Genomic DNA, 23,019 nt, shown 5'->3' with positions numbered 1-23,019 from the left:
GGCTTAATACTTCCAAATATTTGCTAGCAAACACCAGCAAGCATTGGGCTCTGTTAATTCACAGAATCCCCTTCGGTATCCAGCTCTTCTAAACGGGGGCGGGGTGGGGTGGAAGTGGGGGTGCAGGAGGCTGTGGAAATATTCTACTCGGTGGCATCGAAAGTAATTGTATACATTAGATCTCTGAATTAGAAATCTCTCCCCTCTATCCAGAACATAACTGGTAATTTTCTGTCTTTTGTAGGGAGGTAGTGCTGGAGATCCAACTCAGAGTCTCTAGAATGCTAGGCAAGTGCTCGACCACTGAACTACCCCTGGCCTCATCACTGGGACTTTCTAACGCTTCCTTTCAATTATCTCTACTCTGGATGAGCAATTCATAATCCACATCACAGAGAAATCACTCAAAAACTGTTTTGAACTGCATTGTCTTTCTGCCTTTTTCTTTAAATTTTTTTTTTCAAAGGTTGCAAAACAAACAAACCCACAACTGAAATTAACCAGACCCCAAAGACTTATTGTCTTATTTTTAAAGAAAACTTTGAGTTGAAAAAAAAAAAAATAACATGGTATCTTGACGACCTTTATTGCTCCTCTACAGCTCCAAAGGAAACCTCCACAGATTTTTCAAAATTTGCGACACATTCTGAGTCTGTCTAACCCAAACATTTCCTATCTTAAGAGAAATTTCTTACTTGAAATGCTATCTCGTTTTCCTTCCACAAGACTGTTTTGATCTATCAATGTAAATATTAATAATTATTACAAAATGAGAAAAACTTACTCTAAAATAAAATTCCTCGTTCCACTTCGGGTTCAGCGTCTGGAAGAGAGATTATTCTGTGATCTTCAGCTGTGTTGGAACCGACAGTTACTAATATAATACAAACGCTTCACATTTGCACAAACATTTTCCTCATACGAGTGATCTTCAAAATGGCAATAAAAGCAACATTAGTCAATTATTTGAGACTAGTCTATAAACCTAAAATGGATGGGGAGGGACTATATTTATGAAACTCATGATTCATGACTATGAAACCATAAATTACTCAAGCTTACCCAAAGAAAAAATGCTGGGACTTACTGACAAAGAGCCACGAAAACAAAAATTCCCTTGAGAGAATGATGTTCAAAACGATTTACTCTGTCAAGAAGGAAGTAAACTCTGTTGACTCCTGTCTACCTGCTACAAGTGTGTGTTCAAATGGGAAAGGCTGAAAGCTCTCAACATTGACATTTGAAGAATATTTGTATAAAGAACAATACTGAGGAGATTTTAACAGACAGACAGACAGACACACATGTGTTGTAAGCAAAGGAAACTGAATTTTTTCCTTTCTCCCAAAGCAATCATTTAAAAGATAGCCTTTGACCTTCTTCATTCATGAACCATTCGCCTTAAGGACACATCCTGCTAGAAGGCAGCAACATAATTTTGGTGCCTGGCCCGCACAAAACATCCTTCTAAATTAACATGAAGCACTGTCTGTGTAGGAACACATACACACACACCACACACACATAGTACATACCACACACATACATTTGTACAGGCATAAACGTCAGGTAAAAACAACTTCTAAAAAAATTCTGAAAATGAAGTTAGGTCATCAGCACATTTACCTTTTAACGGGGGAGAGAGGAAATCCCAGCACAGTATACCACACATGCAGACACCATGACAACGGTCAATTGACCCTGATTAACAACAACAACAACAAACTGCACTTTCTCCACGCCCCAACCCCAGAGACCCCCACCCTAAATGACTGCACTTCGGGGTATGAATAGAACTGAAATGGAATTGGGGGTGGTGAACGCTCCCCTCCCAAACTGGAAGAATGAACATGGAATGAAGCGGAAGGGGCTACCAGTCGGGGAAGGGACAAAAGGAGACCACAGAGCAAAGGAGCAGGGACACAGGTAGAGGAAGCCTGAGCTTCCCCACCAGCACGGCACAGTACAGCACAACACCGCACAGCACATACTAACCAGGAGGCTGGCTGCCAGAACGGGGACACTCCCTCCAGCTGGCGAAGGGAGGGCGAAGCAGGGCTGCTACTCCGAATGAAAGACATGGTAATGCCCTGGTCACCGGCCTGGGTGCTCCTCGGGCTCTAGTCCAGCAGGGGACCAGGCCCCCTGATTGCTGTTCCGACGAGGTGCCCCAGCTTCACTGGGAACAAGTGCCAGTTCCGAACACTGGGAACAATGGCCTCCGTGCTCAGAGGCAGCCTCCCACTAATCTCTACACTGGCTTCTGTTTGCAAACAGATTTCACTGCTGGTTTCAATGCCAGGTGAAGGACACTGCCTTACTGTTTCCTACACAAAATGACCTGATGGTGCCATAGATCTCAAGCGTCTCCATAGCAGCAGGAAGGCTGCAATCCTTTTGAAGCAAGCAGGGAATCAGAAAACATTCTGCAAAAGTGATCAGACTATCTAACAGACTCAGAAACTCTCTCTCTCTGTGTGTGTGTGTGTGTGTGTGTGTGTGTGTGTGTGTGTGTGTGTGTACACTCTAAACACAAATTAGCAATCTTGGTAGAAAACATGCAACTTTAACACAGCCCCAACCCCCACCCAAGAACATATATATATATATATATGTATGTATGTATGTGTGTGTATATGTGTGTGTGTGTGTGTGAGTGAGTGTGTGTGTGTGTGAGTGAGTGTGTGTGTGTGTGTGTGTGAGTGTGTGTGTGTGTGGAGAGAGACAGAGACAGACATAGGGGTGAGTGAATTTAGACATTTTTTTACGGGGCTGAGTTGGCTCCGTCAGTAAGAAACTTGCTGTAAGAGCATGAAGGACTGAGTCCCAGCACCCGTGTAAACAGTGGATGGAGTAGTTCTCAGCCCGTGTCACGCCAGAGGCAGGGGACAGGGGACAGGGGACCCTGGGGCTGGCTGGCCTGCACGTCTACTCAAGCCAGCAAGTTCTGGGCTTAGTAACAGACCCTGTCTCAAAAAACGGGAAGAATGGTTAAGGAAGACACCTGAGTTTCACCTCCGGCCTCCACACATATGTTTATTTCTCCCTCTACATGAACATGCACAACACACACATACAACAGGAAAAGACACACGGACACATGTATAACTTTCTTACTATTACATCCCGTGTGTTTTCATGGCCCTAAGCATTGTACTTCCTCAGGTACCAGTTACTCTGCAAGTCAAACCAATCCCCTTCACCTACCAAGTCCACCATCCATTTCATTAAATGAACTTTAAATTACAGCTTCAATTTCTTTATGAAAAACATTAAGGCAACCAGAATAATTTACTTGTCTGGTTGTATGTGTTGTAAGGGGAAAAAACTTCACACAGATAACTCAGGTAAAACACGGAAAAGTTTTGGACTATGGGCAATTTTTAGATGTAATAAGAGACCCTTAAAATAAAAATATTGCTATCTTATTCTTAAAACATAAACTTCAACAAAGCCAAAATATAAAGGGTAATTGGGTTAAATTATGATTTATATGAATTTCGTAAAAGTTTGAACCTACCTTTTTAATTGTCTTTGTCTGAACCAAAGCAAGTTCTCTATTCTCATCCGCTACATACAAGGACAGCTTCACGTACGGGTCACTGCAAGGCAAGAGCTCAGACTTAGTGGTACGATACTTTTTCATTAAAAACAAACACGCAAACAGAGGCAGCAAAATGGAGCGAGAGTGCAAACGCCGGGCAACGCCCCAGCTCGTGTCTACATCCATACACTAAGCAGCATGTTTTGATAAACGTTCCTGTCAAAGAGCCCAAATTAAATAACACAAAACCACGAAGAAACCAGCGTTTTAACTTTAAAGATGATCTTCCCAATAATCAACTCAAAACAATTAAAGCTGCGGTTATTGCTTTCAGACTTTTGACAGATTTTCAGAGAGATTATTAGGATTAATATAATAATAATATTAATATTTTCAGAGAGATTATTTTATTTGTTTCCACAAATAAAAAACCTAATTCATATTCTCATTTCTGTCATGCAGGTAAAATATTTTTCTCCTAGTGGAGGTAAAACAATGATTATTCACCTAAACCATGACAGATAAAATCAACCAACACTTCAAAACTAAACACAGATGCCTAAAAATTCAATGTCACCCAAAGATAGATACTTGAAAAAAAAAATCTAAATTAAAATTTCAATTTCCCGACGACAAGTCCTTGTATATCCTACACAGTCTTTACCCTAAGAAGCTGGCATTTGCCAGCAGGAATGTATTGAAAAGTGTACCTACTGCAGACAATCTACTCAGAGTGCCAATCTACTCAGATTCTCTAGTGTTTCTAACCCAAATGCTCAAAACTAGTCAAGTTTTCATTCTTGAAAAACTGGGGTGGGGACAGTCAGATGGCTCAGCAGGTAAAGTCCCTGCTGGGCGAGTGTAAGGACCTGAGTTCAATCCCTGGTACCCACAGAAGGGTGGAAGGAGAGAGATGACTCGACGAAGTTATCTTTTGATCACCACATGCATCCCCCACACAACACACACACACACACACACACACACACGCACGCACGCACGCACGCACGCACGCACGCACGCGGAAAAAGATGACCTGTATGGAGGTATTTCTTATCTGTTCCTCTCCAGGCCCAGAAGACATAAACGTTCTCAGATGTTCTCTTATATATTCACCTACCCGGTTTGCTTATTTAATTTTCTATATCTGCTAATTTATTTCTATCACTCTCTTGTGCCGGTTTCAAGCCAATTTGAGAGAGATGTTATTCAGCTGACCAGAGCGGCATACTAACAAAACCTTAGAATTTATAAGAAGTCTGAGGCCTGAGAATGGAGAGACCCTGTCTCTTAGAAAGACACCCAGCCCCCGCAAACACACACAACAGAGAGAGTCATCCCAACAACAATTTCACAACATCCAGAGTGTTCCCCAAGATTATAGAAAATACTTCGGGATGCTAAGAGTACATTACTTCCTACTTGGTATCCTCAATAAGTGTGTGTCATGAACCCTTCCTGAAAGACTAGCAGCAAAAAGACGGTAGTCAAGACCCAACACACCAGACATGGGGCTGGGAGACGCTTCGGTGGATAAAGCCCTTGCTCTGCAAGTGTGAGGACCTGAGTTCGGATCTCCAGCGCCCACATAAAAGTCGAGGATGGAGGCACATCTGGATGGGAGAGACTGGCCTTTCCCAGCTCACTGGCCAGCCAGCTTAACCAAATCATCGTCATTATCATCATCCTCTTCCTCATAATAATGATACATATTATTAATACTATTAACAGTATTATATCATAATACTAATAATAAAAACTAAGAGCCAATTGAGGAAGACAATGGTCTCTATACACATCCAAAGGGGATAACTGCATCCACAAACCTGTATACCCACCTACACATCTACCCCCACCCCCAACTCCCAACACACACAAAATCAAAGGTCTGTAAGATATCAGTATACAGAAAAAGATACTCATTAACCTTATCTTTGTTCATAAAATAGAAAGCTTGCCTTGTGGAAGGAACATTTAACTAGATAAATCCACTTCTTAGCAGGACACAGCTTCAGAAAAACAGCCACCAAGAGCCATCACCTACCACATGCACAGGGCCCCAAGAACACCTTCTCTTGGGGGGTCTCTGGTCTGAGGCGTGGGTCAAATTTGGCTTTCTGGTCAGTAATGCTAGTTAGCTTTAGCCTATCTGACTCTCTGAGAGGAGAGGGATTTTTAAAATATAGACTGCTGGGCCCCATGGCCCAAACCAAACTCAGATAGCCTAAGGGGAGACTCGAGAAGTCTAGAAAATTCCCAAGATGCAGAGGCACTTGATGCAGGAACCATGCTTGGAAAACCAATGGTCTAAGTGGTATTTAAAAAGAGCATTTTCCTGTAGTAGACTTGATTTCCTTTTTTTCGAGCTACCAATCTACTGCTTTGAAAGCCCCTGATGCCTGATTTTAGTCTTGAGAACAGGCTTCTGGTGTAGCATAAAAGAGTGTAATCTTTCACACATAACCCCGAATTACACAGAATACCATATACTCTGCTTGCTGTGTTTTTAGATTTTTATGTCCTACTGCTAACACAATTGCTGGCTACTATGTAACTAACTGCAACAAGCAAGTAGCTAAGCCTCACCTTGATAGAACATCCATATTCTTCCCCCGGTGATTTATTTACCTCGGGTCATAGCCCCTGAATAACTTCTACATGACCCACCCAGTTTGGCTTTGTGGGTGAGGTCTCTGATGATGGGACAGTGTCTTCCAGCTGTCATGAGGAAAGTATGCCTGTGCACATACTGACTGGAGTGCTCAAGGTACAATAGACCCTATGAAATATTGACCAAGGAACTTCCGGGTGCACAATTCAGCCTCAAAAGAGCCAAAGGCCAAGGGGCTGGAGCAGGCTAAAGGTGAGTGTGGTGCAATTCTAGGGCTAGGAAAACAGTAACTGGTCTATACGGCTCTGGTGTATCCCTTCCTTTTTCTGCTGGGGCTTAGGCACACTCAACTTGGGGCTACTCATGAATGAGGTGGGATGACAATCCCTACCTCACACGGTTATCGAGAAACCAGAGACCACCACTGAAAGTCAGTACAGTGCCCAACAGTACATATGCCTCGACACAATGGCTGCTGTAAATGGTACTTCTTTTCCTTGCTCTCTTAGACATTTGGGGCTCACTAGCTGCTTCTATTTCCCACATGTGCTGATTGTTGACTGAGTTGACGCTGATCCGCCACATAGTTTGAACTGGGTGTGCCAACCACAGCTCGACAGGTATTCCATGCTTCCTTGTTATTCATACCCACAGGCACCTGGGTGAGATGCTCAGGCTGGCCATCGTATTCAAAACAACCCATTCCTGGTTCCTAGTTATTGTTCTGGTGTCTGATCTTACTACAGCGCAGGGCTGGCAACAGAACTCTGTAAGTGGCTCGAGCCTTGCAGGCCCCTGTGAACTGGAAGAGGAGTAATATTCTACAAACCTTTGAAACAAAGTGGGTTGATCTGGCTAGATGTTCCTTCCCCCGGGGAAGCTTTCTATTTCATTGACAAAAGGCAAACTATACCCTCTCTCCTTTTTAGCCCCTTCTAAAGAGCCAACAAATTGGTACTAGGATTCAAACCACCTCCTAGTCACTATGTGCATATTCCATGCCACGTGGGGAGATAAACCTCAAGCACAGAAGGCCCCGTCTCTGCTCCACCTGCTTGGAGCAAAGAGAAATAAAAGGATGACTATGACCAAGTTAGTTGGCCAAGAACCCAGGTTCTTGTCTCTGACCTCATATAAGACAAGGTCACTTGGAATCTGGGAGCCTTGCTTCACCTTAGAACTGGGAGTCTCCATTGACTGACTGTCCCAGGAGATAACCATGCATGCATTCAACTGGGTACCACTGCCAGAGAGGAAGCTGGAGGGGTACAGGCCAAGATAAGGGGGATGGGATTCCAGGCAGAAGGATCTAAGGCAAAGGCTGGTGATGGGTCTGAGCTGGGGGGGTTGGATTTTTCAAAGGCCTGGCTTGGCTGCAATCTGAAGAGCTCACAGGCAGCAGACAACGTGGATTCACACTGTGAAGAGGCAGGCATCCCTTCTGGGGCTTCAACCTTGGCGTCCCCTACTGTTGCTGAATAATCCTGAGGAACTTCTCTGTACCCTAATGCTACTATGTCTGCACTAGGGATTACAGCAGTACTTTATGAGGAAGCTGCTGGGAAGACTGAGGTGAGAACAGTGCTTGACCAATGCGAGCGCCCAACAAACGAACGTGTGTAGCCGCATCACCGCCTTCACAGGGAGGTTGCTTAATTCGCGTCTGTGAGCGGGTCTTTGACAAGGTGTAAGGCAGGAGGTACTGGGGAGGCTTCACCACCTCGAGTGAGAATGGTCTCAACAGAGAGGTCTCAAAGGTCAGAAAGAAGGAAGGAGGTACGAGCTCCGACGGGAGAATGCTTGTCTAGTGCGCACAAAGCCCTCCATCTGATCCCCAACACTGCATAAACTGGGTGTGGCTAGCGCACATCTGTGATCTTACCAAGCATTCAGGAGCATGGAGGCAAGAGAATCAGAAGTTCAAGATCATCCTTGACTACATAGCAAGTTCAAGGTCAGCCTGGAATACGTGAGTTCCAGTTATAGGGATACTTTCTGCTCCCTGTCCCACAGGGATGCCGCTGTGGTAAGTTGGTTAGGAAGTGTCAAATAAGGAAAGCCAGGACTGTCAGCAGAGAACCCCACTGATTTAGTGCAATTTTAAGACGCCTGATTTCAATTTCAGACTGAACCCTAAAACCCAATGTCTAGGTTGGGAAGACAACAAAAGGTACCACCTAGAAGGATGTTAGGCGCTTCCTCATTTTGCAGAGGTAATAAACAGGGTCAAGAAGTGAACAGCTGAGTGGCTCAAAGCCGTTCGCTGATTTCATCTGTGTACAAGAGAAGACACCTGAGGCAAAAACCAGGAGGGTAAAATCACTTTACCTTACAGGCGTGAGACACACAAAGAGCTACAGAAAACCAATGGTGAGCCGACAGGGATGCCGAGATGGAGAACAGAGCCACCAGGAACCACCAGATGTCACCAAAAAGGACTTCTGCTCACTCACGAGAAGGCACAAAGAACTCGCTCACGGTCTATTCTGATTTTGTCAGACTTCCTGAAGAAGGGCTTTTCATCTCCCGTGCTCAACACGGAGCCCGGCGCTGAGAATTCTAAGCCTCGGCACTAAGAGACCAGCTCTTGTGCCAATGTGTTGATGGCATTGAGGAGAGAGCCTTCGCGTCTGCACAGACCTCGGCTGGATTTAAATAATTAAGAGATGTGAATCTTTCTTGGGATCTCATCTTCGCTCCCCCTCACCAGAGGCAAAGACCCTGTTTATGAGATCACTCCTCACGGAGAACTGAAGCTTGTCCTGCCTGGGTCTACCCTGTTGCCCAATCTTCCAGGACACTCTGAACAAGGACATTTCGTCAAGGCACGTCGCTGGTGGGTATTACTCGACAGCTCCACTCACTCACAGCGAGCTACATTCTTTCCCACCTGCTATTTACTCATTTTTATCAGAATAAATAATCCTTACCAAGGAACACATATTTCCCAGGGGGCAGGGCAGGGCAGGCAGGGGCTGACATGTTTCATGGGCCACATGTTCAAGACAAATTACATCCAGAGTGGAAGACAGGGGTCCAAGTGACCACCTTGTCTGCCAGCTAGGAAGGGGTTTCTCCCATCATGTCTGAGTATCAGGACCCTGAAAATGACCCGTAACTTGAAGGAAGTTAGCATTCCTCCCTGGGAAAGGAAGGTTCTGGATGCCACCGTGGACACCTGTAAGAAGGGCACAACCCTGTCCCCTACTAACAAAGCACAGAGTGCTGGTGAGTACAGAAGGCTCCACGGCGCCACGTGTCACGTTTATTTTTACTGCCTGGCACACCATGACTTAGCCATCCCCGATGGTGCCACAGAAAAGCCCCTCTCTCCTCCTTCCCCGCGTTTCCCATCAGTGTTACACACTTACTTAGAGTCTCAGTAAGGAAATCACACGTAGAAAACACTTCAGAGCAAGGGAAAATACCTAGAAGGCGTGACAATAAACAAAACGCACCAATTTTTATAACAAGTTGTATAAGCCTGAAGAAAGCTAACACGTTTTTAGATAGACACATTTTAATGCTCTGCTACCAGAAAGACAAATGATTGCAAGTTTCCTGGAGCAGAGCATGGCGGAAGTACCAAGAGCATTCAAAGAGCTGACGCCCTTGGAGTCAAAGCTACGCCTGGTGACCGATCCCAAGGGCACCAAGATATCAGCAAATATGTACCCCAGATGCTCATTATAGCTTCACATAGAATAAGAATATATCAGAAGTACACTCAACTCAGTTAGGGAAGTGATTAAATAAATTGTTATAATCATGAAACCAGAATAGTATAAGCAATTAAAACCATAGTTTCAAAGATACTTTAAAATGAGAGAAAACATAACATTAAGGATTAAGCATGATCTAAAAACATGCCTAATTAAAAAAAATATATATAATTGAGAAAAAAAAACAAGAATGTTAATAATCATTCACTTCAGATACTAGGCATGTGGTTTATATTTCTTTCTCTCTTTCTGGTTGTTTTTGTTTTCCTAAATTTACTGTTGTGAGAAAGTGTCTGTCCCTTTTACAAGTGCAGAAAACGTCATGAAAATGCCACGTGCAGTTGTACCTATGGCTCAGATAGGGCACGCTCCAGTGACCTGAGTCCTCCCTATCCAGTGACCTGAGTCCTCCCTAAGCCAGGCAGCCCTCACCCTTCCTTCAAACTCAGAGAACAGCCTCCTTCAATACACACTACGAGGGACTTGGAAAGAATGCTGCCCACATGCCAGTCCTTGGGACTGAGCAAACAGAGGTGAAGTATGTATTGAAATTTGCCTCTTGCCACCAGCACTGGCAGTACGTGACTCTTACACACGATTTTAACAGATATGAGACGAGTGGGTTAGATTACAGTCATTCCTACACTGATCTTAGCAGACATAAAGGGATATTAAAACTTCATGCCTTGGGCATAAACTGTGAGGCTGCCCTCCAAATACCCGCAAAATGCCAAAAGAAAACTCTGGGTACAATTTTGTTGTTTGGAGCAAGTAGTGACTGAGTGCATTTCAGACCCTTCCTAGTCACTGTCCTGAAACCCCAGGGTGTGACTGCCCCCCTCCCTATCACCAGTCTTACCATCTACAGTAAGTCGCTTGGGGGTCCCGAACCTGGGTCATGAAAACTCCTGAGAGCTAGAGGCCCCTGCACATGCGGCAGTCTATCAAATGTACAGACCCCTCTCGTTCCAGCTGTCAGGATATGAGGTGGCTCACGAGCATATCAGTGTTAGGGGTGCTTGTTGGGGGGAACTCGATCAAGACCAATATCCGCTCATCCTCTGCAAGGTCAACACTGTCCAGGAAAGCAGCTGAACTCGAAAGCTGCACCTGCGAGCTACTGTTTGCCACCCCTGTCAAGCGAAATGGGACTGCGTAGCCGCCTCTACAAGAAGCCACTCACTTGGTCGGGTACTTCTCCTATGTGTAGAATTTCTTTTTGTTGTTGTTGTTAAGAATTTTTTTTTTTTTTTTTTAAAAACACATGAATGGAGCTAGAGAAAGACAGCTAATCCTGAGGCCATCAGCAGAGACAAAAGCTTAGCTGTTTTTGGAAATTATTCCCAAGAGACACTGCGTGCTCAGCACATGCAAGGGCCTGTGGTGGATACCACAGTGGAGGAAGGGAGACAGAGGTAAACAGAAGCAGACACTGTCCCCTTCCTGGGAGAAGCCAAATGAGTGAGATACGCACCTACAAGCACACACATACATAAAGTTATAAACAGCAGTTTTAAATGCATGCACATGAGCGCGCGCACACACACATACACACACACACACACAAGTATGCACAGGCCTACACCATCACTAATCCTCACAATTTCAAAAAACATGATTCTAGCATGCCTAATTCATAGATGAAGAGAAGAAATGTGAGGCCAGATGCTGAGCTTCATTCTCCTTCCCAAACCCACATTTTGCCCAGTGTATATCTGAGTTGTGAGGTGCCATCTCCCACAGTACTACCCAAGAAAGCCAAAGATTAAAAACAGCCCTAAGGGCTGGACAGATGGTTCGGCAGTCAAAAGCATTTGCTGCTCTTGTAGAGAAGACTTGGGTTCACTTTTCCAGCACGCTCACAACCATCTGTAACTCCAGTTCCGGAGGATTTGACGCCCTCTTCTGGCTTCTGTGAGCACTGCACACACAAGGTGCACAGACACAGACCGAGGCAAAATACCCATGCATGTGAAATAAAAATAAGTCAATCTTTAAAACAAAGAAAACACACGGAAAAAGATTTAAAATACGCTGGAGACAATTATAAACCACGCAAATAAACACACACTTAACAATGTGCTCCATATACATGCGTTCACAAAATACTGTATATGGCCATTAGAATTACACCAGGAAAGAGGTGGACAGTCCCTTGTTCTTGGCTTCAAGACTGAAACACGCTCTATTATCACCACTGCAGAAGGAAACACAACGCTACTGTAGAAACACATCCAACTACATAAAAAGAGTGTTATCTTGCTGCGCTGTCTGCTAAGTTGCCACTACCTAGGAATACCAACGTACGGTCAAGCTGCATGTAGTGCCTTCGCCTAAATGGCAGCACCTACAAAACTTAAAGTTAAAACCCTGTGTGTGTGTGTGGGGGGGGGCCGGGAGCATGGCGGCAGACGGGGTGGAGGAGAGGGCTGGAGAGATAGCTCAATGGCTAATGGTATTTGCTCTTCTTCCAGAGGACTGAGTTTGGCTCTCAGAACTCAAGTCAGACGGCTCAAAACTGCCTGTAATTCTGGTTCCAGGGGATCTGACGCCCTCCTCTAACTTATGGAGAAACCACCCCCCAACCTACGCACGCACGCACACGCACCATGCATGTATCAAAGGAATAAGATATTTACATCATTAAGACCAAGAAGTAAAGTCTAAGTGGGCATGGTGGTGAACAGCACTAGGAAGGCAAGGGCCAGCCTGGTCTACACAGCAAGTTCCAGGACAGCCAGGGCTACATAGAGTGATGCTGTCTCAAGAAACAGGCAAATGAGCAACAATCACCCCAAACAAACAAACAAGAAAAATAGGACAAAAAGTCTGAAAGGGCCTTTAAGAAAGGTATGCAAACAGGATGAGTAGAAAGGCCCATGTCTTAGTGTCTGTTAAAGATGTCAGTGCAGCAGGCTTCATCATCCGTCAGCAGCTCTCTGTGGGCCTCATGCTCCTGGTTAATTACCATGTCAACACACAGCACTGCCTCTATTATCTCTTTATGGGTTCCAAAAATCGACTCTGTCAAAGAGAGCAAAAGTAGTATTTTCCACACAAAATTAAGGGTGGGCGCAATTAACACCTGTTAACCTGTGAGGGAGAATGGAAAACTTCCAAACTGATTAGACAAGACTTTGAAAGGGTAAGCTTATTAAAAAATAAATAAAAAAAATACATAACTGTGGAGTGTGTGAGCATGGTCGTATCCTCGCAAACAACGTTGAGAACGTTCTGAGAGGTTTTAGCGACTTCAGGCGAACCTACTGCCTAATGGAAGTGAGATGCAGAAGTAATCCACTCAGAGACACCAAAAAGAAATGGGTTTCTGAGAATAGACACGATTCTGCCAAGACAGAACTCCCTTGCTGTGCCCGCTCCTCAAGTGCTGTGGGGGAACTTGCTCTTAATGCTCCGTCCGCAGTAAGTGCCATAGAAACTGTCCTGCGGCGAGAAGGTGACATCACATGAGCTGTCAGCAGAGAGGACAGCCATGTTCTTTCCCTGTGGTCCCCTGGATGCCAGGGAAGCCGAGGTCCTAACCACTTCTGTTATCTCTAAAGGCTAAATTAACGACCTCCAAAAAGTTCTTTGAAAACCAGGACAATTTCCTGATTCGAGCAATATCTTTTTACTCTAAAATAAGGAAGTTTGCTGGTGTTGATTAACTAGGAAACAGAAGGCAACCTGTATGTCACACACACACAGAATTATGACACTGGTAATCTGTGTCACAAAGAATATGAATCCTACAGAAAATTGAGACGTCAGTGAGATTCGATTTTTTTCCATGGAAGGAATCTGTTGTTCCCCTCACCTTCTTTCTCCAAATCCTCTATTTCCAAGCTTTGCTAATCTTTCCCTAGAAAGTTGATCTCCACTCCGGAGACAGCAGCTCACAGCAGTTCTGGATGTACACAGGTCCTCTATTGCACACACACTTAGAAGACACAAAGTGGCAATATAGATCCACATGAACTAGCAGCAGTCGAAGTGACCCAGGAAGTCTGGTTGATGAGGAATTCCTGACGCAAGGAGTCTCACACTGCACAGCCCTAAGAATCACTTAGAGCGGTGGTTCTCAACCTTCCTCATGCTGCGACCCTTTAATACAGCTCCTCATGTTGTGGTGACCCCCAACCATAGAATTATTTGTTGCTATTTCATTAACTGTAATTTTGCTACTGTGATTACCCATAATGCAAATTATGGTTGTAGGTGACCCCGTGGAAGGATCATTCAACCCCCAAAGGGGTCGTGACCCACAGGTTGAAAACCACTGACCCAGAGGGTTTATTAACCTACAGATTTCTAGACCTCATCTTAAAATCTTCCAATTAAGAACACCTCACAGTATGTGCTTCTGACACTCTGAGACCCATCATGACTCCATTTTGCCCTCTTTGCAGGTTCCAGTACAAAGAGCTCATTCTACTGTGTGGAGGATGGGAGACTGAGAAGGAAAAAGAGACAGCCTCATCTCTAATGAAGAGCGAGGACTCTGCCTCTGGGTAGCTTTCCCCCGGTCATCTGATGTTAAACACATTTTACTAGGGTCACCAGAAGGGCAGCCTACAAGAACTACCTGTAATAATAATTGACCAGCCATCACACTGCGTGTGTATCTCAGTGAGGTGGAGGTGGGAGGGGAGTGTGTGTCTAGGAAAGGCAAGTCAGGACCTGCCCAGTTAAAAAAACAAAATAAAAACAAATTATCGGTTGAAAGCTAGAACAGTTAGGAGCACCTTGCGACAGTAAGCATTCTCCAAGAACTCCATCCTAAAGGAAACGGGAGGAAAACTGAGTTCTGAGCCCATCAATCAGTTTGTTGGAATCTGGTGGGATGTGGAGTTAGTAGACCCACTCATCCACTTCCTTCCTGGTTAGACAAAACCAAATCACACTGAGTAAAACTATAAACTAAATACTCAATGATATATGCTGGTTAGTTTACTATACATTGCTTCTCCAAAGTAACCCTGTCCGTTCCTGATTAATAAAGTAGCATGAAACACGCATTAAAAAAAAAAAAGAACTGTGCTAAAATCAAGTGTGGAAAAAGATTCACCAATGAGTTATTCTCTTACAATCTTGCACAGAGGGTCCCAAGCTAACCTCAACCTCCCCATTGAGAGGGAGAGTATGCTGGGCGGGCATACTGGACTTAATGCCAAAGCAGAGTCCACACTCAACTGTGTCAAATCCCTGAAGAGGGCATGTTCTAAAGGGCAGAACTGCTTGGTAGGAATTCAGCCTTTACTAACTAACCAGGGAAGAAAACTCCTTTAATTAAGGTGGAAAGAGTCACCCTGTCCCGAAGCACTTTTTTTTTTTTTTTTTTAACTTGTGACCTTGTCCTTATGAAAAGGAGAAACTGACAAGCATAGAGGGAAGACACAGGAAGATGATCTGGTGACAGGGAGGCCGCACCTATAGGCCAGGGACACAAAGTGCTGCTGTCACCTGCAGCCAGAAAGCAGGAAGGAGTCATAGAGGGCCCTGCTCATACCTCCAGACAGGTGGCTTCCGGGACCGTCAGGCGGTAAATACCTTTGGGCAGCCAGCCAGCCCTGGTGCCTTGCAGCAGCAGGATTAGCAGAGCAGCATTCATGAAAGCCAGCCTTTACAGGAAGCTGACAGGGACAAACAGCTTACAGAATGCCTTTTGCTCATTTTGGTAACTCAAGAGTTATCACTGAAAATCTCTAGTGGAGGCTGGGAAAGGGCTCAGAGTCAAATGTTAATTACCTGTGCAGCTACATACATACACAAAAAATGTAAGCTGAGTACTATACATGGAGGCCGGAAACACTTCCGCGTCTGTTCATAGGTTTTTCCTCTCAAAAGTTTCTGACACACTGACTTTGGTCTTAGGAACTTTAACAAACTTTGGATAAGGGAATGAGGACCTGAATGAAGTTGTAGGGCACTGATTGTGCTTCTAAAGGCTACCTGCCAATCACACTCAGCCTGCTATGAACTCAAAACCACAAGACCACCCCTGAAATTCTAATATTTCAAAGGGTCAAAAGCAGCGCCCCCCACCTCTCAGAAAGACCATGTGTTAGGTCTTTTTTTAAAGTAGTTTTATCTTCAAGTCTGTTAACAGGCAAGCAAACCACCACCACTTCAGGACTCCATTATTTTGAGCGCTGTGGTGAGGTCCAAACAGAAGTGGGGGGAGAAAAAAGTGACTGCGCTGTAATCAACAGAAAAGGGGGCTAGATCATAAGAAATCCCCCATCTCTAAAGAGATGGGTATCCAGAGTACATATTTTCCCAATTAGATCGTTAGTATATGGTGAGCGCTCACATTTAAATCTGGGCCCACATACTATCAAGAAAGCAGCTCACAGAAGACATGAACTCAGCACTCATTTGCACTAAAAGTCTTAATTCACCTGCACCAGCATGAACACCAGCATCTCTTGCCACATCTACAAGGCTGGACATCCACTGGGAATTGCTCACTGTACCCAACTCATCTAAAGGACAGTAGGGTCTTGGTTTTGGCCTTGTTAAATCTCATAGAAATCTGAGAGGCATTCAGATTTTTTAAAATCTTCCCTTAAATTATTGTATTAGGTGGGAGAGGATGTTGAAAGACTTCTCCAGAACCTAGTGTAGACTCTACATAGCCATTAATAGGTACTGTAGTCTCATTCAGATGCTCTCTCATAAATATATGTGATTGAGCATTGCAAGTTTTCTACTAGACAGATGACCATGTTTTATGGATACATCTACTTCTCCCTGCCCATGGAACCCTCAAGAAGAAAGAGCTCAGTCATAGTATAAAATCACAGAAAAACCCAAGAGTTTACAGGGAACAAAACATAATTCTCTCCCGCAATAGCTGACATCACCGTATTCACCAACACTGTGAGAAGAAGAAGCCAGCAACTCGGAGCAGCAGCCACTGCCTCCATGGTCCCACCACTGTTTGTGGCTCAGCCCCGGCTGAAGCTTCTCCTAGGTTGGCCTCAAACTCGGAATCCTCCTACTTCTGCCTTCTTCAGTAAATCCAACCAGTGTGCCACCACAACTGGCTGAGGGCAGCTCAGGTCTGAGCAGGGGCCCCAAAGGTCATAGGCAAGCAACTTTTTCATGAATTCATACCACGAACGTTGGGCGCAAGATGTAGCATGAATCTTAAAGAGTCTTATTAATAAAATGAAACCTGAGCCAGGTATTGGGGTGAATACTGGAAGATCAGAGAAGCAGAACAATCCACAGCTACTTCGCCTTGCCAGTTCCTCAGCAGAGCCCTCATCCAAATGGGTCTCAGCTGAGCTGCTGCTTGAAAGCCTGAAAGCTTAACCAGCCAAATGCTTCCAGTTGCTGGTCTCCATGCCTTATATATCTTTCTGTTTTTGCCATCACTCCCTGGGATTAAAGGCGAGTATCACCAAACCTGGCTGTTTCCAATGTGGCCTTGAACTCACAGAGATCCAGAGGGATTTCTGCCTCTGGAATGCTAGGATTAAAGGTGTGTGAGTGCCACCATTTTCTAGCCTCTGTATCTAGAGGCTGTTCTGTGCCCTGACCCCAGATAAGTTTATTAGGGTGCACAATATTTTGGGAAGACACAATACCACCACACCTCTGCTGTATTTAACAAAGAGAATATGGGCTTCTTCTTTTACTTTTGCTCTGTGCTTTAGACTTTCTAAGAGACTGTAAGCGGAGCATTTAGCTTATTAGTCCATTTGCCAAAAAGCCTTGTTCTCCAATGGTGTCAGGGTAACATTCTCCAAGCTTTCTGCGCACTCAGTCAAGTTCATTGGTTTAGGTGTATTTTGGGCCTTCTCTCCTTACCTCTACAGATATCCTTTGTCTGTGCTCCAGGCAGCCAGCAGCTCTTCCAAACAAACCACCCCATAATAGCAGGCATCTCCATTCTCTGCATTCCTATAGTCATACCTGTTGAGGCCCCTCCGTCTCAGGGCTCGAGTGCCTTTCTGCATGTGCGTTCCTTTTCAAGGCTACAAATCTTAATTACCATTGTTTGTATCTTAGGCTTCTAAATACTTCACGGAACCCTGCAGAAAATGAGTTCCCGACATGTAATTTGTAGAGGGCTGACTTCTTGCCAAACATTATGAGAAGGTAACTTCTCCCCAGAGTTTTACATTGAGAAAAATTACAACTTGCCTAAGTTGCTAAAATGTGGAATTTTCAGCACATTTATTTCTTATCTGTTATGCATAACTAAGGACAGAATTGATTTTCCACACAAGTCTCCCTCTCTTCAACTTGCTTCATAGCCTACACTTTTCTACTATGTGAGGCCTCAGGGTTGTCAAGAGTATCATAGCATGTAAGTCCAAATACACTCAAGCAAGCATGCATGCATGCACGCACTGGGGGAAAGTTTCCCAGTGAACCTCAGGTTACAGACATGACCAGACAGTGAAAAGGAAAGGCCCCAGGGAAACACCACTGTTTGAAGCCTCAATCACGGAGAAAACAACATGACAGTTCGTTCCAGAAACTGGGATTAGATGATTGGTTGTCATTTTAAAAGCTGAAAAGGGGCTTGTGTGAAGAGCACCGGCCCCCAGGCTATGTTCGTTCTCAGTGCCGCTTTCTATGCTCTTTTCCATCCCTTTTCAGAAGAAAGATGCATGAACCTCAGTCCAGATGTAGATGCTCTCACACACAAAACGAACTCTCAATAAAGGCCAACAGCTGGGAAAGTAACGAACCTCCAATGTCTGCTGAGCTGACATGGAATGAGATACTACTAAACATGGACAACAGTTCTGTCAAGTTTGCGTTACATGTGGGAGCAGCAAGCATCACCAGAGACATGTCCTTTCTTCCCACAGTGTCATTTGGGAGCAAAGAGTATTCTGGAATGCTGCAGGCCATGTGGTCCTGCTTTCCATCAAGTAGGACAGCACCTGACAGCTATACTGAATCCTCCATCAACGATCCAAAGGCCTGAACTGGGTCTCCTCTGAGTGGGCACACGCCTGATCCTCCACAAGCCACATAATGTAAGAAATGGAATATGTAAAGGCAAGATTATATACTGTAGTAAAACACCAGTTAATCCCTTTTTAGGCTTACATTCCCTATATCCCATAGTCTGTCATTTTGAGGAGATTCTGAAAGTTGAACAGCTCTATGGAGACCATAAAAACCCTCCTCTTTTACGTGACCACTAAAGATATTCCATAGTAGAGGCATGGCATCTGCCAGTACTTGAATATGCCCAGAAATGACTCAGGAACCTGCTCCAACTGCAGCCTCTGGTCCAGTGTGAGATGGCCTGAAGCCGGCAATTTTACTGGTGTGAGGAGTCTCCAAAGATAATCTGAATACAGCTGTCTTGTGGAAGAGTGCAGGCAGGCCTGTAAGAGTACACAGGCTCTTATCTAGAACTGAGACCATAAATCAGGGTGTGGTGGCGCGTGCCTGTAATCCCTGCACTCTGGAGGAAGGAGGAGCCTCAGAAGTTCAAGGTCATCTAGCCTGGGCTAGATACCCGACCTCGGTCAATAAAGAAGGGAGGGGGAGAACTCAGACTTGAGAACCTTCAAGCTCTACGTCCATGTCTCCGTAGACTTCATCTCCCACCTCTTTTCACTCTGTAGGTCTCCTTGGCTGGGCTCACTTGACCCCCAAAGCGTATCTCCTCCTTGAAGATCATTAACCATCAAGTGAGAGCCAAGTCTAATTACGCTCCAGCAGAGACTTAGGGCATAGAGAAGGACCCTCTTAGCCATCCCACTGATTAAACACCTTAAGGATAAAAGTCTTGCTGATTAGTTTTCATCAAGTTGGCACAAGTTAGAGTCGTTTGGGAAGAGAGAACCTCAACTGAGAAAATGCCCCCATCAGACTGGTCCATGGGCAAGCCTGTGGGACATTTTCTTGATGAATGATTGATATGGAGGGGCCCAGACTACTGTGGGCGCCCCCCCCCCCTGGCAGGTGGTCCTGTAAGATAGCAGGTGGAACAAGTCATGGGGAGCAAGTCAGGAAGCATCCTCCATGACCTCTGCATCAGCTCCTGCATTGCATCCCTGCACTGACCGCCCTTCACGATGAACTACAAGGTGTAAGAGGAGAAAAATGCTTTTGGTTTCGGCCATGGTGTTCTAGCCCAACAGCAGAAATCCAACTAAGACAAGTCTCAAACCCCAACCTCTTCTACAGCTTGTGAATACGGCCGATTATTGTTGACCCACATCTCCGGAGCTAAACGCGTGGGGCTCGTTCCCTTCACTGGCTTTGTAACCCACAACACAAAATCCAAACCTGTGGCATTCACCATCTGCCCAGTTCTAGAACTGTCTGCTGTCCCGTCTGCTCAGCTCTGGCGCTGCCTGCCTTTGAACACCATTGTTCATGTGTTTCGCTCTAAATTCAGCCACATGGAACAGCCTTCCTAATAGTTCTCAGCACATCGTGTTTCATTCTCTGCTAGAAATGCCCTACCCTAACTACCTGGCCTGCATATGTCTGGAAGACAAACTCCATTGTTTCTGAGATGTCCTAGCCCCATGCCCACGTCCATGGGCAGGAACAGATCAGCACAGCAACCGTTTCTTCTTCTTCCTTGTTGTGGGAGCTCTCTGCAAACATGGCCCATGTCTTGGTCATCTGTGTATATCATGTCCCAGGAACTACGCAGTGAGTCCATAACAATGAACTGCTTCAGAGGGTATGGTACCCTAAGGCACATTAGGCATCATAGGAAATTGAGATAAGGATGTCGGAGAGGGAAATCTCCTAGTTGTATTATGGGCCCTACAGCTTCATATTCTGGATGCAATGTTTCTAAACCAGGAGAACTGAATAGCCAGTCACACGAACACCTTCACTGGAGAGTTCTTGGTTGTTTTTCTGATATCTGAAACAAACAAATCCAATGCACAGAAAGAGAAGGATAATTCACCCTCAGAGAGTAATCAATAAGGGATTATGGGTAAATAAAACCACAGCAGGACACGTAACTGCACCATGTTGAACACTGTAAGCCAGATTGGTAATTAGGTAGGAAACCCCACGGCGAATCAATCACTGGCTGCGCCGGGGGATAGCTACGGAGCTTCACCAAGTTACTGTGACAGACGGATTTCTTCCTGTAACAGTGGCGGGGTGTCAAACTGGAACCCTCAGAAAAGCACACAGGAAAGGCTGGCAATTACCTTTGACCTACAAGCACCGAGAGCCACCCAGGCAATTCCAGTACACTCATGCCTGAAGGTGGAGCAAGGTGACCCACAGACAGCTCACCTTTAGTGCGGTGTTGACGACTCAGAAGAAACCACAGGCCCTAGCAAGCTCATCTCAGGATCATCAAATCCTTGTGGATACTCACAGGAAGGCCACACACAGACTCCCCTTTCCTAGGCCCTCTGGGAGCCCAGCTCTCTCTTCCCTTCCCTTCGTTCCTTACGCACTGGGGACCTACAACGAGTGTCAGTTGTCTAGAACCCCAGGGAAGAAGACAGAGGAAACGCCCCACACCTTGTGGAGTTTGCATCCTAGCAGAAGGGGCAATTAGAGACAGCAGACCATGCGGAATAAACTGTGTACACGGGGTTTCAAGACGGATCAACAGAAGCAGCATGCCCAGGGAACGGAGCAGAGAAGACTCCCATGCGAAGGGGGGGCTGGCCAGAGGGGAACTTTCTGGGACTGCCCAGTGTGCATGAAGAGTCCTAACAGTTATCTATTGGATGAAGACAGGCCTTTCCTCCCCCTAAACCTCTCCAGCTCAAGGGCTTCAATCCCCTCTCTCAGCTTCTCTTTCCTAGATAACCTGCCCTTTTGGCCCAATGGTCTATTGGTCCTATGCTCTTGGCTCCTGGTTATGTCCTCGTTCTTCATCCACTCTGACCATCAAGGAACCAGACATAACTTTGGTCCTTTACTTCTGTGACCTACTGCTCCCTTTGACAGGGCAGAAAAAAGGACTCCATCCTGAGACTTTCCCACAGATGCGGTGAGAGGTTCTAGTGTCCCATCTCAAACAGGGGATTCTTGAGTATCCCTAGTGACAGGGAATTTGCTTTCCCAGTATCTTTCCATTCTGCTCTAAGATCAACAGCATTCACAGCCCTCACCCTCACCCTATCTGCCCCCCCCTTGCCCCACCCCAGCTCAATGTTTTATAGCTTCCCTAGGACTGATGCTGTAGCAGGAATCTTTACAGAGTCTTATTAATAAAATCAAACCTGAGCCAGGTATTTGGGGTGAACGCTGGAAGATCAGAGAGACAGAACAGGCCACAGCCACCTCACCTCGCCAGTTCCTCAGCTGATCCTGTTTCCTCAGACTGGATGCCTCTGAGTCCTCATCCAGAATGACTCTCAGCTGAACTGCTGCTCAAAAGCCTGAAAGCTTAACCAGCCAAAAGCTTCTAGTTTCTGGCCTTCACGCCTTATATATCTTTCTGGTTTTGTCATCACTCCCTGGGATTAAAGGCTCACTTTCTGTGATTAAAGGCATGTGTCACTAAGCCTGGCTGTTTCCAACGTGGCCTTGAACTCACAGAGATCCAGAGGGATTTCTGCCTCTGGAATGCTAGGATTAAAGGTGTGTGCTACCACTGCCTAACCTCTATGTTTAATATTGTGGCTGTTCTGTTCTCTGACACCAGATAAGTTTATGAGGGTGCACAATATTTTGGGGAACACAATACCACCACCACATGATGCTTTCAGAAATTTGTTAAAGCGGGCTTCTTACCATGAACCTAGTGTCAGCTACAACTTCCATTCTAATCACAACCAAGCTGACTGGACACCAGGAGGCGCAGAAGAAACCGCAGACACTTAGAAGAGTACACACCTACTCAAGTAATTGCCATTTCCTTCCTCGACTGCACTTCTTCATGGCTCCTAACCCCATCCTAAGTATATGATCTGTGGACTCGATTGTTATCATTAATCAGGCCCAGCAGGCTGAAGGTTCCCTGCAGGCAGAGAGGCAAGTCCTTGACCCAGGCCCCCCTCCCTAATGAGCTCCGGGCCTCTCCAGCACCTGTGGAAGGAGTGGCGCCCAGAGGACTCAGTACATACTGGTCAGGTAAAGGAGTGTGCTCCACCTCAGAGCCAGGAGGCCACTGAGACTCTTAACTCGTGCATTCTCAGTTAGGGTCTTAGGGAATGCTTTCTATTTTA

The 23,019-nt window shown here is 45.4% G+C and overlaps 1 protein-coding gene across 4 annotated transcripts in view; it reads right to left on the bottom strand.

Moving 5' to 3' along the window:
* Positions 1-23,019, bottom strand: part of Nedd4l (NEDD4 like E3 ubiquitin protein ligase) — a 343,048-nt gene that overhangs the window by 135,959 nt on the left and 184,070 nt on the right. For 3 of the 4 annotated variants that reach the window (XM_037197172.1, XM_028856605.2, XM_037197173.1), the window contains exons 3-4: positions 3,521-3,602; positions 785-823 (exon numbers count right to left, since the gene is read on the bottom strand). In XM_037197172.1, the coding sequence (XP_037053067.1) occupies positions 785-823; positions 3,521-3,602 (121 nt within the window). Of the gene's footprint in view, positions 1-784; positions 824-1,995; positions 2,020-3,520; positions 3,603-23,019 lie in introns of those variants that run through there. The other variant, XM_037197174.1, reaches the window with a different exon arrangement.

The sequence above is a fragment of the Peromyscus leucopus genome, chromosome 19 (genome assembly GCF_004664715.2).
Source record: "Peromyscus leucopus breed LL Stock chromosome 19, UCI_PerLeu_2.1, whole genome shotgun sequence".
Taxonomy (NCBI): domain Eukaryota; kingdom Metazoa; phylum Chordata; class Mammalia; order Rodentia; family Cricetidae; genus Peromyscus; species Peromyscus leucopus.
The sequence above is the reverse complement of the archived record's forward strand: the minus strand, read 5'-3'. Positions and strand labels throughout refer to the sequence as shown.